Genomic DNA, 13,801 nt, shown 5'->3' with positions numbered 1-13,801 from the left:
ATAAAATTGCCTCAATTTTCTAAGACAACCTAAGATTCGCCTTTTCCTTTCTTCCCTTGTCTCAATCCTTTTAAAATTATTTATACTCATTGGTTCTCCACCATTCTTGTAATACATAAAATGTTATGATGCAGCATGTAAGTCTGTAACCAGAATCACAACCTTGGGAAGCAAGTTGATTTCACTGAGTAAAAAAAGAAATGTGAAGTGGGGGAGATTTGAAGATTTATATCTTCTCAAAATATTTTATAACTCCAAATAGTTTATTAAAATATTTTAATCATTTTCACATAAAATTCACAGTGCACAATATATTATATATGTGCTCTTTTACACAAGAGCACTTTGGTATTAAATGATGTGGACAATTAAGCTTCCATTTATTCATCCTGTTGATAATCACTAATACTTTACTAACAGCAACAGGAAAAACAAAGTACAAAGAATATGTCTGTCTATACATAAACCATAAAACAGTGGAATAATTCCCAATTATTCTTCACCTGTAGCTCTGTCATTGAATAAAGTATTTCCTTGTCTTCTAGGTAAAGACTCAAAAATTTAAAGCACACAAAAAATATTCCACTTTCAAGAATAGAGATTTATGGTATAATGGTGGCCACCATAAGCCATAAGAATATTGACTCTTTGAAAGCTCATTTCTAAACTCTCTTCTTGCAAGCTTGTTTTTAATAATTCAGGGCTAAATATATTTGCAATCTCATTTTCATTTCACTTTGAAATGTACAAATGTCGCTCCTTTTAGTCTGATGAACTTAAATTCTTATAATAGCTTGGTATTTCTTTGCATGCTTTTTTTCCTAGTTGCCATCATCTTCTGTCCTTTGAAGCACTACTTCTCTGCATGGGTGCTGTATACATTTGGTACTCTGTTAATATTAATAGTTACTGGCTAGAATAGCTTTGAACATATTGATGCAAGATTTTTGCTTTTGGTCATCTCTGTGAAAGTTGAGTCTAACTGGTAAGTGAGACAATAACAACATATGTTGCATGTTCACAGGTCTCTTCATGACTTTTATAGATTTTGAGAAAAAATTTGCAAGAGTGGCCAAAATGCATTTTTCAAAAATATTTCAAACATTTTCAATACCGATGCCTTGTAAAATAGCATAGAACTGACATTTCCGTAATTCAACATAAGATTCATAGTAGCAATTTTTAAAATGATCTATTATCATTATTATTTTGGTTAATGCTCAGTTGTGTATGCAGTATAAAACACTATTCTATTAGATTTGCTTGTCTAATAAACATGCAAACTTAGATTTTTATTGTAGGTGCCAGTTTGTCATAAGGAAGATTCATTTATATGAATCTTTAGCAATATATTATTATTTATTTTTTCCCTCTAAAGTTAATAGTGAATAAAAATTCAATTTTTTGAATTAAAGGGGGAAAATCATATCATGTTTAGAAAATATTCCTTTTTTTCTTTTAGAGACAGGGTCTGGCTATGTTGCTCAGGCTGGACTTTAAGTCCTGGGCTTGAGGGATCCTCTAACCTCTGCCTCCTGAGTAGTTGAGACTATTACTGTGCTCAGCTCTTAGAAAACTTCTAATGGACTCAGTTATCTATGTTAAAGATTATAGAAATAAAACCACAGGACAATAAATCTTGAAGAGATTACTTACTTTCAATTCATTATAAAGAATCTGTATGACATTGTAATGGGAATCTATAAAAATGCAAAAGCCACTAGATTATATAACAATTTCTGTTTTATTGAAATTATTCTAAAAATATTTCCATTTACTGTCCCTTGAGCTTTTGTTTCTATTGCTTGTCATTATCCAACTAAGCATTTTCAAATATACATAATTGACATTTTTTGACATGTAAATATATAAACAAAGTTAGCCACAGTATGAAAATTCTGCTATCTTCATACCTATGACAAGAATGATTTTTGGTCGAGGTCTGGTAGGATCAAAAACCTCATACTCCTCAATTAACTCTGCAGTCTCAGAAAGATCCGTGTCACTTTCTATGGAGAATTGATGGATTGGAGGGAGCCGATCATACCGCCGATATGGAAAGTTTGAATTTTCAGGCATTACTGCAAAAGAGTAAGATAACTTTGAAAAGGAAACAAAGCATAATAAAACATTTTTCACACTTAACCAATTAGTAAAAGAAATTTAAAAACTAAACAGGTTTGATTTTTTTTTAAACTGGAATAAGACTCCTTAAGTAGTCAGCAAACTTTTCCTTAAAGGGCCAGAGTCAATGTTTTGGTCTTTGAGAGCCATGCAGTTTCATACTCAACTCAGCCATGGTAGCATGAAAGCAGCCATAGTAAAACATAAACAAATGAGTGTGCCTGTGTTCCAATAAAACCTTATTTATAAAAACCAGGCAGTGAGATGCATTTGGCTGATGAGACTTTGCCACCCTCTGCTCTAGAAGGACCTTCAGATACTGCCTAATCTTGTTGGGTAGGTTGTACACATCTGGGCCTCTACAGATGGTGCTACCTGGAGTTGTGCAGTACATAACCTTCACAACCCTATTCAGGTGTCCATACAGCCAATGCTTATGCATCATGAATTTCATTCACTCAACAAATACAGATACACACTTACTATGACCTAGGAACTCAGTGGAATGGCTTGGTGGCATAATGAATAAAAAACTAGGATACTGTCACAAGTCAGGAACAAGGGTCAAACAATTTCTATAACTGGAATATCTTTCAACATCATTTAATTTTACTTAATCTACTTGATTTAAAAATGTAAATATGAAGATTTAAGTGTACATCTACAATGGTAACAAATATTTGCCATTGTCACTTATGTTTATAAATATAAGACATGTTAGTGGGTTGAGGGTGATTCAGTAGAAGAATGAGATGTAGTCCTGTCCCTTCAGTGTCTACAAACTAGAACTTAAATGCTTACGTCTGACAACTGTATGCACAACAGGCAGGATAAGTGCTAAAATGAATTATCTTCCATGGTAAACACCACAGTAATTCAATGAATGCGTAGATCCATTTAGGCTAGAGTGGTAAGAAAGTACTTGCCAAAGAGGCAGGACCTGAACTTTGAAAGACAGGCACAGGTGATGAAATGTAGAAAGTATATACCAGTTGGTGGGAACAGCACAAAGACTCAAAATCAGAAAGACAAATGACATATTCAACAGGACAGAGGACAAGGCTGGCAAGTCTAAATCAAGAAGATGGTCTCAACTAGTTGTTGATATATAGTTTGTGGCTCCCTCTTCCTCACCCCAGGTATCAGAGTTCCAGGAGGCGCAGAGAAATCCCAATTACCCTAACGGCACCTTCACAAAGGAGACAGAAGGCCACCTGGACTTGCATGAGGGATTCTGCTAAGGGGACTACTGTATCTCAGCATGGCTTAAGGCTCACATCTCCTCCCAGAGGTATGATCAGTAAGAACTTCCCAATCTCTGATATAATAATTGAAGCCATTGACCATTGACCCACTGGACTCAGTTTTGTGAAAAGAGTAGGGTAGTCTGCAAATGACAGTGGAATATTCTTTAGAAAAAGCTGGGACGGGATACATCAGAAAAGGCACCAACAACAGTATCCTGCTCTGCCTTGACATTTAATCACTTCATCCAACACAAGGCAAAACTTGAAGCATTCTCTTTCATTACTTTCTTCCCTCTCTCTTCACATCCACTCCCATAGACTTTATTTGCAAAACAAATATATTCCAAATGCACATACTTTCTAAGACCACAACTCTTTCCTAACCACCATCGTCCTTTACCTGAACTACTGTAATAGACTACTGATCTGCCTGCTTCCACTCTTGTCCACACAATCTATTGCCTGAAATGCTCTTCCTTGTTGGTCCCATGGTTGACTGCTTGTCATTTACACTTCAGTTTAAATGTCACCTCCTGTAAGAGGACTTTACTGACTTTCTAATCTAGTATAGCCACCCAGTGAATCTCAATGACATCACTCCAATGCTCTGCATGGCACCTACCACTTCACCCTCTGTAAGTTTTCTCATTCATTCATTCATTGTCTTCTCCTATTAGATTGTATGTTCCATGAGAGCAGGGATATTGTCTACCTTCTACAACTCTGTAATTCTGCGATCTAAAACTATATTTGGCACAGTGTCCAATAAATATTTCTTATACTAATAAGAAAGACAACATTTTGTTGAAATAAATAGTTTCCCATAGAGAAAACTCAGAAGATAAAATGGGTAGGTATAGCATGGCCACATGTGGAGAGTCTTGAATACCAGGGTAAAAGGTTTAGCTTTAATCTGGTTGAAAGCCAGCAGAGGTTTGGGGGGTGGTACATAGAGAAGTGACATAATGAAATATATTTTCCAGGAAAATTAATCTGGTGGTAGTTAGAATGGATTGGAGTAGCGAAAGACTAAGAGCAGAGAGAGTAGCAGCTAGGTAGCGAGAAATGCAGAAATAGGCTAGAGTGGTAGTTGGGGAAATGAAAATGAATGGCTGGATGTAAAGGTTATGATTAGAGCTGGAATATGAGAAATGAAAGGAGATGACAATTCAAAAACAATGTCCAGGTTTCAAGTCTAAAAGGATAAGGAACACATTGCATTTCATATATTTTTCTGCAGTCTCTTTTCTGCTCCAGAAATCTTGGGTTTCTCTCATTCCTGACCACATCACAGCTTCTTTCTCCACCTCAGCAACTTCTGTTGTCTGTTCCCTGGTACACTCTCAATCACCTCCACCCTTCTCTAGCTAAGACAGCCTCACCTTTGTGTCTCCAAGTATTAGCATATCACTTCACCCAGGAAGCCTACCTTGAACCCCAGCCTAGGCTAGAGCCAGCCCCTTGTTAGTATGGTTAGTTCCTATTGCATCCAATGTGCTCCTAATTATATTTTTTAATGCCTGATTTAATTGCTAGCCTATAAGCTCCCTGAGAAAAGGTGCCATGTCTGCTCTTTCTCTGTGATTGCATCCTCAGTCCTAAAAGAATGTCTGGCACATAGTACTACTCAATAAGTGGTTATTTTATTGCCCGACTGACTCATTGACTGACTTCATGGAAACAGGAAAAGGAGAAGAAAGGGCTGGTTTTGAAGCAAACATAATGTATTTAGTTTTGGACATGCTGAGTATAAAATAACAATGAGCCATTCCAGAAAAGAAGCTCTATGGATGTTTGGAGCTATGGGACTAGAACTCTTATTCACAGATAATTTGTTGAATTGTATGCATATGGTAGGAAGAAAAAGATGCTCATCTCATATCTAATGCTTTAAAGACTGTCAGACAATAATTTATCCTTGCTTTATCACATTTTAACTTAGGAAAGTAATTTGATTAGATGATGAAACTGTTTTATTTCATAGACTAATTTTTCATTATAATAAAATCTTAGCATAGTTATGTCAATGGTTTTACAAAAAATGCATAGATCATTTCATTTCTAGAAATAATCACTATGCTTTAAGTTACTGGGTAGTTAGCAATTTTGTTGAAATTAATAAACTATTTCACACATTACAGCCAAAACCTACAAAGCACAAATGAGTAAAGCATTTCTCATAAATAGAATTTTATTATTACAGGACAAATCAGTTTAGAAACCATGTTTCATCTTTTAGCATACCTTTCAGATACCAGACAATGGGATACAACATTCTTGTCACCATAGTACATGGAAATTAAAAGATCTCTGGGTGGGAATTCTGGTAAAGTATTAGTAGGTATGGAGAACCTAAAATTAACAGGCAATTTTATTTTAATGAAAGTTAAGCCTACATTTTCCATTCCTGTTTTAGCTTCTCCTGCTAGATCCAGAGTTCCCAATTCGTCATTTGTGGACCCAATATAGCCCCATAGATGTGTTTTACTCAGCTCAACACCTCTTCAAAATTTATACTTGACTGCCTTTAGACGATGACTGTTCTCTCTAGTTCTGCTCTCTAGCTTGGCCACAGTCCTCACCATTCTCTATTAACACTAGACCTGCCTACCTTCCATGTGTAATCAAGCTAAATAACAGTATTAAATAGAAGCATCCAGATTTCATTTTGTTGCAGTCACTTTTATACCGAGTCTGAGATCAGCTTTCAACTAACTGAATGTTATAACCTCTCAGATTTAATTTAAAAAATATAAAAATATCTTAAACTAAATCCAGTAATATCTGAGGTTTATTAGTGCTTTAAGGTTTAGAAAGCACCCATATTTATCTCACTTGATCTAACAAGGCCATGGGGTATATATTTAACACTGAGCTAGAGTCTAACAGCATGAAACACCTGGGAAGTAAGTTAACCATTTTGGGAATGTGTATGAATTACGCAAACCCATTATCATTTTGCTCACCAAAGCAGTACTAAGGTGTGTGCTTCAGCAGCAACTGGCTTAAGGTACTCTGGTGACTCACAAGAGTACCTGCAGCCCACAGAGGTGCCAAGTGTAAGCTGTATCTACACAGTTTGAATTGGAGCCCTACATTCCAATTCAGTGTATTCACTACTCTGTGTATCCTAGGCTGTTCTCAGTGAACCAGAAACCTCACTGATTTACTACAGCTTGGGACTCTGCTCTGTTATCAACCAGAAACTGCGTCTCTGAGTAGACTGCATGGGGAGAATAAAATATCTTTAGTATTGGAATGGTTCTAAGGGTCAAATCAAAATATTGGGTGCAAATTCAATTTTGTGAGCACAGGAAGATATAACTTTAACCTGAGGACTTACCACAGAATGTAAACACATGGCTTATTTCGTAGTGAGTGATGTTTACCATCTATCTATGTGAGATGGATAGGGGTGAGAGACCTTGGGGAGTAATGAGATTAACTTCTCTCTAAAATATGGAATGCTAATCTTATTACCTTATGGTTGTACCAAGTATTTCGAATTATTTCTCTGTTTTTAGTTCTGTTATAACATTTGAAAATTTCTGAAATTAGTTTTAAGTAGCAATTTCAGATATCTTGGTTGCTTCTCAGCGGCACTGGAAAATTTGGTTGGTGGGGGGTGTCACATCAGCAAAACATCTGAGTACTCAAATCTAAATCACCTCGTATTGACTCCTGCAAGAATAGGGACTCTTCTCCTTTTTGGAGATATTCCTGGGGAAATGTTATTTCTGCTTTCCCTCTTTTGCTTGTGTTTCTTGAAAATTAGCCCACTATGACTTTTACCCATACTGTATTCGAATAAAATCTAAGTGGATGATGACTGAAAAAGGTTAAACAAACTAAGATTGGTTTCCTGCTTATATTCATTACAAGCAGAATTGTTGTCACTTCAAATTCTGTCTGTACAGCATAACTTTATGTGGTACAGTTTTGGAAAATGGTTTAAGTTTTGAAAATACACTGATCTTGCCCATGAGATCACAGTATTTTATAAAAGAATTTTAGAAATTCTTAGAAAACAATTAACTTAGTTCCCCCTGATTGGAACTGATTCTATTTTGCACATACTAGTATACTTCTCAACTTCCTCTAGAGCCTCAAAGGCTACCCCTAATTTTGATAAGCACATATTTCAGAAAGAGATCAGAACACCACAGATCTTCTCTAATGAACTCCAGTTTTAGTTCTAAACAACTCCTAAAATTTAAACAAGTTTGCTCCTTCTACTTCTTTTATAGCACCCAAATGCCTAAACATTGCATTCAGTAACTTCTTAATACATTTTTATTGAATTAACTAGTATAAACTTTACATAGATTTATGCAGAGGCATTAATATGAACTCTGAACTTGGTAACATGTTAATAAGCCAAATATCTTTCCAGCTAATGTAAAATGTTGAATTGGTACGTAATAACTACCAATTTTACCTGTTTTCTACTCACTTATTTGGAAAAGTCTTATTTGCAATTTTAAGAAAAATTCATGGTTTGCTAATGTCATTTATTTTGCCAAATGATGAAGTAATGTAAAATTTCATTAACCTGTTAGCGAATTGCTGGACAATGGTATGTAATTTTGTTTGTCTTATCATGGAGGTGATTAGAATTAGTAGCACAGAGGGATCAATCATGTTCCAGGGACTTATACTCTTCCAGGCATTTGTAAACTCAATAAATTAAATCACTGCCTAAAGTCTATATATGTTTTAAAGAGAATTGCTATAACTATAAAACTATTATTCACATATACATTACCGTTTCTTAGAAAGGATCTCCGTGGCTGTCCCCCATTTAGAGGAGGTAAGGTCTTCTTCTCCTGGCTGACAAATGTATCCCATTTCACCTTGTCACAGCCACCTAGTTCCTTTACTTTCTGTAAACAACTTTCCAAGTACTCTACTGGGTCTTCCGGCTTAGAACACATCAGTCCATTCAAAAGGCTCTGAAATATAACAAAATAGGTACAAATACATTTCAAAACCACGTTTGTTAAAATGGTGTTATGTCCCATATTTGAATTCGGAGTTGTTTTTGTCCTTTGCATTTGTCTTTTAATAAACAATTAGAGTCAAAACCATGATTTGAATAATTAAGATAATCCCTTAAATTCCTGATGAATTAATTAGTTTTCAGTTCTGTATTCTCTGCCTGTTAAGCAATTTAGACTAGTTTAAAACAGAAAATCCTTATCACAGTGAGATAAAATACAGCATGCGAAAAATGCCCTGTCACTATTTATCTTACTCCCGCCCATTCTTAAAGTCTCCAAGCCTCAATTTCTTCTATAAAATGGGGGCAATAATGAATACATCATAGGGTTGTTTAAGAATTAAAAAATTAGTATTTGTATAGTGCATATTAAGTGCCTCCATATAGTAAGGATGCAATAAATGTTGGTGGTTTTAGTTATTATTATCAGGCAGTCTCCCTCGAATCTGTAGGTTGGCCTCGGACTCCCTCTTCTGTGTTTCTGTGTTTCATGGTCCCAGCATGTCACATCACACTTGTCATTTATTCTGAAACCCTCGGTTTATGTGGTCTCCTTTTGTAAACTATAAACTCTTCAAAAACACAGATCATATCTCATTTATTTTTCAATCCCCAGCAACTGACACTTTCCCTGTCATGTGATAAGTGCATATTAAACCGTTTTCTGATTAGGAAAAAAAAATCCCTCAAAACTCAAGTCTGAAACAGACTGAAAAAAATTGAAGTCTGAAACTAAAATATTGCTATTTGATACACAGTTAAGTCACTACAATAACCACTGAGGTGCCAGAGGTGGCAAAAAGCACAATTCTGCCATTACTTTTTCTCTTCATGGTGTCCAATGTGTCATATGTACTAGTTTCTAAAAATGCTACAAGTTTGGAAATGTTGACTCCTGGGAACTGGCCAGATGTGCAAAATATTTTCCTTTATAGTATTTCATGGAAAAAGCATAAAGGATTATTATGACCAATATACATTATTAACATACAAAACACCCTTTGAAAGGCTGATATCTTTCCTAAATATAGTATTTTTTTATTTCAGCATATTATGGGGGTACAAAGTTTAGGTTATGTATATTGCCCTTGTCCCCCTTCCCCCTGAATCAGAGCTTCAAGCGTGCCCATCCCCTAGACGGTGCACATCACACTCTTATGTATACACCCATCCCCCCCCACATCAGCCCGACACCCGATTAATGTTATTCCTAAATGTGCTCGTAGGTGATGATCAGTGAAACCAATGTGATGGTGAGTACATGTGGTGCTTGTTTTTTCATTCTTGGGATACTTCACTTATTAGAATGGGTTCCAGCGCTATCCAGGATAATACAAGAGGTGCTATATCACCATTGTTTCTTATAGCTGAGTAGTACTCCATGGTATACATATAACACATTTAATTAATCCACTCATGTATTGATGGGCACTTGGGTTGTTTCCACATCTTTGCAATTGTGAATTGTGCTGCTATAAACATTCGAGTGTAGATGTCTTTTTTATAGAATGTCTTTTGTTCTTTTAAGTAGATGCCCAGTAATGGGATTGCTGGATCAAATGGCAGGTCTACTTGTATCTGTTTAAGGTATCTCCATATGGCTTTCCACAGAGGTTGCACTAGTTCGCAGTCTCACCAGCAATGTATGAGTGTTCCTATCTCTTGGCATCCACGCCAATACTAAATATAGTGTTTTGTATTCAAATTATTCTTGTGTAATTTTCCCAGAATGGTAGGCAATTCTTACTAGGTACATTGGTTTTCTGAAATCCTAAATAGAATGGGTAACTCCATCAGACAAGTCCAATTGCAGAGAGAGACTAACTCAGCCACCCATTCCAGTTTGTGTCAAAATCTGTGCTATGTACACACACACTGCAGTTTAGTTTCCCACATTCCTCCTATACACTGAGTCATTGTTAGCTTTATTGATACATAAAGACCTCTGTGTCATATCTGCATTAGCCTACCCAACATACTCTCAGCCCTGTGTGGCGTTATTATCGCATTTTACTGATTAGGAAATCATGGCTCAGAGATGTTAGTGACTTGCTCAAGGTTACTCAGCTACAAACTCCTAGGACCAGGATTCCAACTCGATGTTTCTGATTCCAAAACCTCTATATTCCTTTCTGTACATCTTGCAAAAATATGAAAAAGGGTAAAAGAAAATACTAGATTCTCTGTGCCCCATGCATACTCTAACTACAATATGAATTACTCAAGATTAGGTTGCATACTCTAACTACAATATGAATTACTCAAGATTAGGTTTTCTACTTTTTTTTAATCCCTGCTATTGCCTAAAATGGGTGAAAACACTTAATCTTTTCTAACTGGAAAATACACATTTCCAGCCTCCCTAAACAAAACTGACTACTCAAAGGGCATGGATTTTAAAAGCAGACAATGGGTTCTACTCCTTCTTGGATAATTTAAATCCTTTCTTCTAAAAGCCAGCCATTATCAGGGACTGAACACAAGCAGAAGACATTATTACTCAGTCTCTGAGTTAATCCTTTGAGAATTTGAATAATTTAATTTGACTTTCCATGATATTCAAATTAATTGCCAAATCTCTGCTCTAAGGTACAAAATCAATATAAACACAAGGTTAGCTAGAATTAAAAACTCATGACAAAATCAGGAGAAAGTGGTTTTTTAAAAAAAGAAAATTTAATCTAAAAATAGAAACACATTTCAAACATAAACCTACCAGAGATAGCTCCATTTAGCCTACAGGATCTCTCAAATCAGAAAGAAATTTGAAAAGGTCAGTTAGATATATCTACTTGTTCGACAATACGTAGATTCAGTAATCAGTCAATTGGTCTATAATGGTGTCTAATAACCACAGCTGGGGCCAATCCAATGTTTTGGAGTTTGATAGATACCTAATTGCTAACCTGTGTATACCTAGAATATTGTGATTTTGATGGAGAAAATCCACTTTAGAAGCCTAAAGTATTTAGTTTTATAGACTATACTCATCACATGGAGAATTGCCAGGTTTTGCTTCCCTCTTGTACAGTGTACACGGGTTCATCTTAGTGGAAGACAGAGCCTTCGACGGTCACCAGCAGTCTTCTTCCATCTTCCCATCATTCAGGATCGAATCTAAGTACACTGTAATACTGTATTTCACCTAAGCAAGTTGACTTCCTTTTCCAGGTGTGCACTATTTAAAAAATTTCCCATTCAAATGCAGAAAAGTCAATAAAAAGCATAAAACCTGAACAAAAACACCTGCTATCACCTACTTGCACCGTGTAGTCATGAACAAACTATCAAAATTCTTTGTGGCTACCTTCTACCAAGGAGGAAAAACAGTGCCCACATTTATTTAAAAAAAAAAAAAAAGACTCATTAGTAGTATTTTGAAATCCAGTGGCCCTCTTACAGATGTTTTATTCTTTTAGAAGTGTAAAAATGAAATTGATCTCAGTAGTAATATTTGTGAGAAAAACCTTCAGCTCTTAATCTCAATGTTTACATTTTGAAAATTAAAAAGCCAAAAATCTCAAGATTCCCACACACTTCCAAGACCTGTCCTTATGCAACAGCACCTGCTTATTTTCACGCAGGAGTAACACATTTGCTAGATTTGGGCCTCACACATCACATTTGAGCTCAGTGGGTGGTTTACCTGGAAATCTTGGCTTCAAATGACCTGAAAACAGTGTGGCACATACAGAAGTGAGAAAAAAAAATGAAGATCTGTAATTAACGCGGCCCATTTTAAAAGTAGTTTGAGGAAATTGGGGCAAATTATTTTTCCAAGTTGTGTTTTTAAATTCCTTTTAACAGAACAAATCTCCCAAACAGGAAACAGAACTCATGACCTTTCGTTTACTCTATCAGGCCATCATTTTTCAGAAATAAGGGGCCAGTTTTGCAGTGAATGGATTTCCCTTTCAGTGCTCGCCCTATGAAGCTTGGTTTGCTTTCATTCCTTTTTTGTTTTCAATAAACCCAAAGCAAAAGCACTTAGGATTCAGGAATGTTTTTAAATTCAAATATCAAGAGAAGGAAAGGAAACAAAAAGACCTGAGACAGAGGCTTGGAACTAACCAAGGGGTTTTTTTAGTTCATCACTCAAGCCTCCTCTCTCACATTCTCATAGTGTCCCCTGGTCCCTAGTGCAGATGATGCTGTGATGTGGTCGAAGACAGAGCAACAGGAGTTACGGCTGCCTCGCCGCACCCTCCCCACCCCGCTCTCTCTAGGTGGGATGGAGAGCGCAGGCGAAAGCCGCGGCCGGAGAGGCGAGGGAGAGCCATCCTTTCTAAGGCGACAGAAAAACGTGCTCAGGAGTTCATTCACCGAAAGCGCAGAGCAGTACAGGGTGCCTGTCATGGGGAGGTAGCGCTGCACTTGATGGGTTAGGATTTGTTTTTCGCATTTTCATCCTTCTCTTCCAAGCTGTCCCTGGCGAGGGCTGCTTTCGCCCACATTTCCCCTTCTCCGCAGGGGTCCCGACCCTCGCGCGTAGAGAGGCTAGGGCCCTCAGTCTTTGCTCGATGCTGGGCGACAGTGTACCCACCTGGCTTGGCCCTCGTCCCCGGAGAGCGAGGCCCGGCCAATGTCTGAAGCCCACCTGGGCGTCCACATCCGAGCCCCCAGCTCAAAGACTGAAACTTGATCTGTGAGATTCGGGCTTCTAAGACCAGCCATCTGACGGGGGACCCTGGCAACCCGCGGGAAAGGCTACCACCCTCAGGCGAGCGGGCCAGTGAGCTTCTGCAAACCCCTTCACTTCCATGCCCCGCGTGGGGAAGGTGGGACGGGGCGCGGCTGCCTCACCCCGAGCCCTGGAGGTACCGTGCCCGGATCCTCCCGCCCCTCTGCCGGCCCTAGCCCCTACCTCGAAAAGCTGAGGGATTTCCCTCCGGGCCAGATACTCCTTGGCATCGTTGGTGTTCATGGCTGTGTCGCGCGCGCCTCGGGGCACCGGCAGGGAGGCTCCGGGCTGCGGAGCTGGGGCTGGCGGGGTCCGCGCCGAGCACGGGTGCAGCCCTCGCTCTCGCGCCAACACTCGCACACGCGGCTCTCTCCGCCCAGGCCGGGGCCCCCCTCCGCCTCTCCCGGGGGGCTGTGGTCTCCGTGCTCCCGCCGCCCCCGCCTCGGTGCCAGTCCCCGTGCCCGAGCTGCGGGCTCTGAGCAGCGGCGCCCAGGCTTCCCGGGCTCCCAGGCAGCGCGGCCGCCAGGGGAGGGGCGGAGGGAGCGGAGGAGGGAGGACGGCGCGGCGGACGCCAGGCAGCAGCCGGCCCGCCTCTCCGGCTCTGCGCGCCGCGCTCCGCGCCTCCCGGAGCCGGGTCTGCTGCGGCGGCCGGTCACGCTGCGCGGGCGGGCGCGGGGTGCGGGGGTGGGGACGGGAGCGCGCGGGGGGTCGCAGTCAAATCCCCTGGTGCCGCATCGCCGCCAGAGCGCG

General features: G+C 39.0%; 1 protein-coding gene across 1 annotated transcript in view; it reads right to left on the bottom strand.

The window, feature by feature from the left end:
- Positions 1 to 13,294, bottom strand: part of AK5 (adenylate kinase 5) — a 250,772-nt gene extending 237,478 nt beyond the window's left edge. The window contains exons 1-3 of the mRNA XM_069478103.1: positions 13,235 to 13,294; positions 8,137 to 8,323; positions 1,914 to 2,081 (exon numbers count right to left, since the gene is read on the bottom strand). Coding sequence (XP_069334204.1) covers positions 1,914 to 2,081; positions 8,137 to 8,323; positions 13,235 to 13,294 — 415 coding nt within the window. The remainder of the gene's footprint in view (positions 1 to 1,913; positions 2,082 to 8,136; positions 8,324 to 13,234) is intronic.
- Between the last annotated feature and the right edge of the window lie 507 nt (positions 13,295 to 13,801).

This window comes from Eulemur rufifrons, chromosome 8 (genome assembly GCF_041146395.1).
Source record: "Eulemur rufifrons isolate Redbay chromosome 8, OSU_ERuf_1, whole genome shotgun sequence".
Classification (NCBI taxonomy): domain Eukaryota; kingdom Metazoa; phylum Chordata; class Mammalia; order Primates; family Lemuridae; genus Eulemur; species Eulemur rufifrons.
The sequence above is the reverse complement of the archived record's forward strand: the minus strand, read 5'-3'. Positions and strand labels throughout refer to the sequence as shown.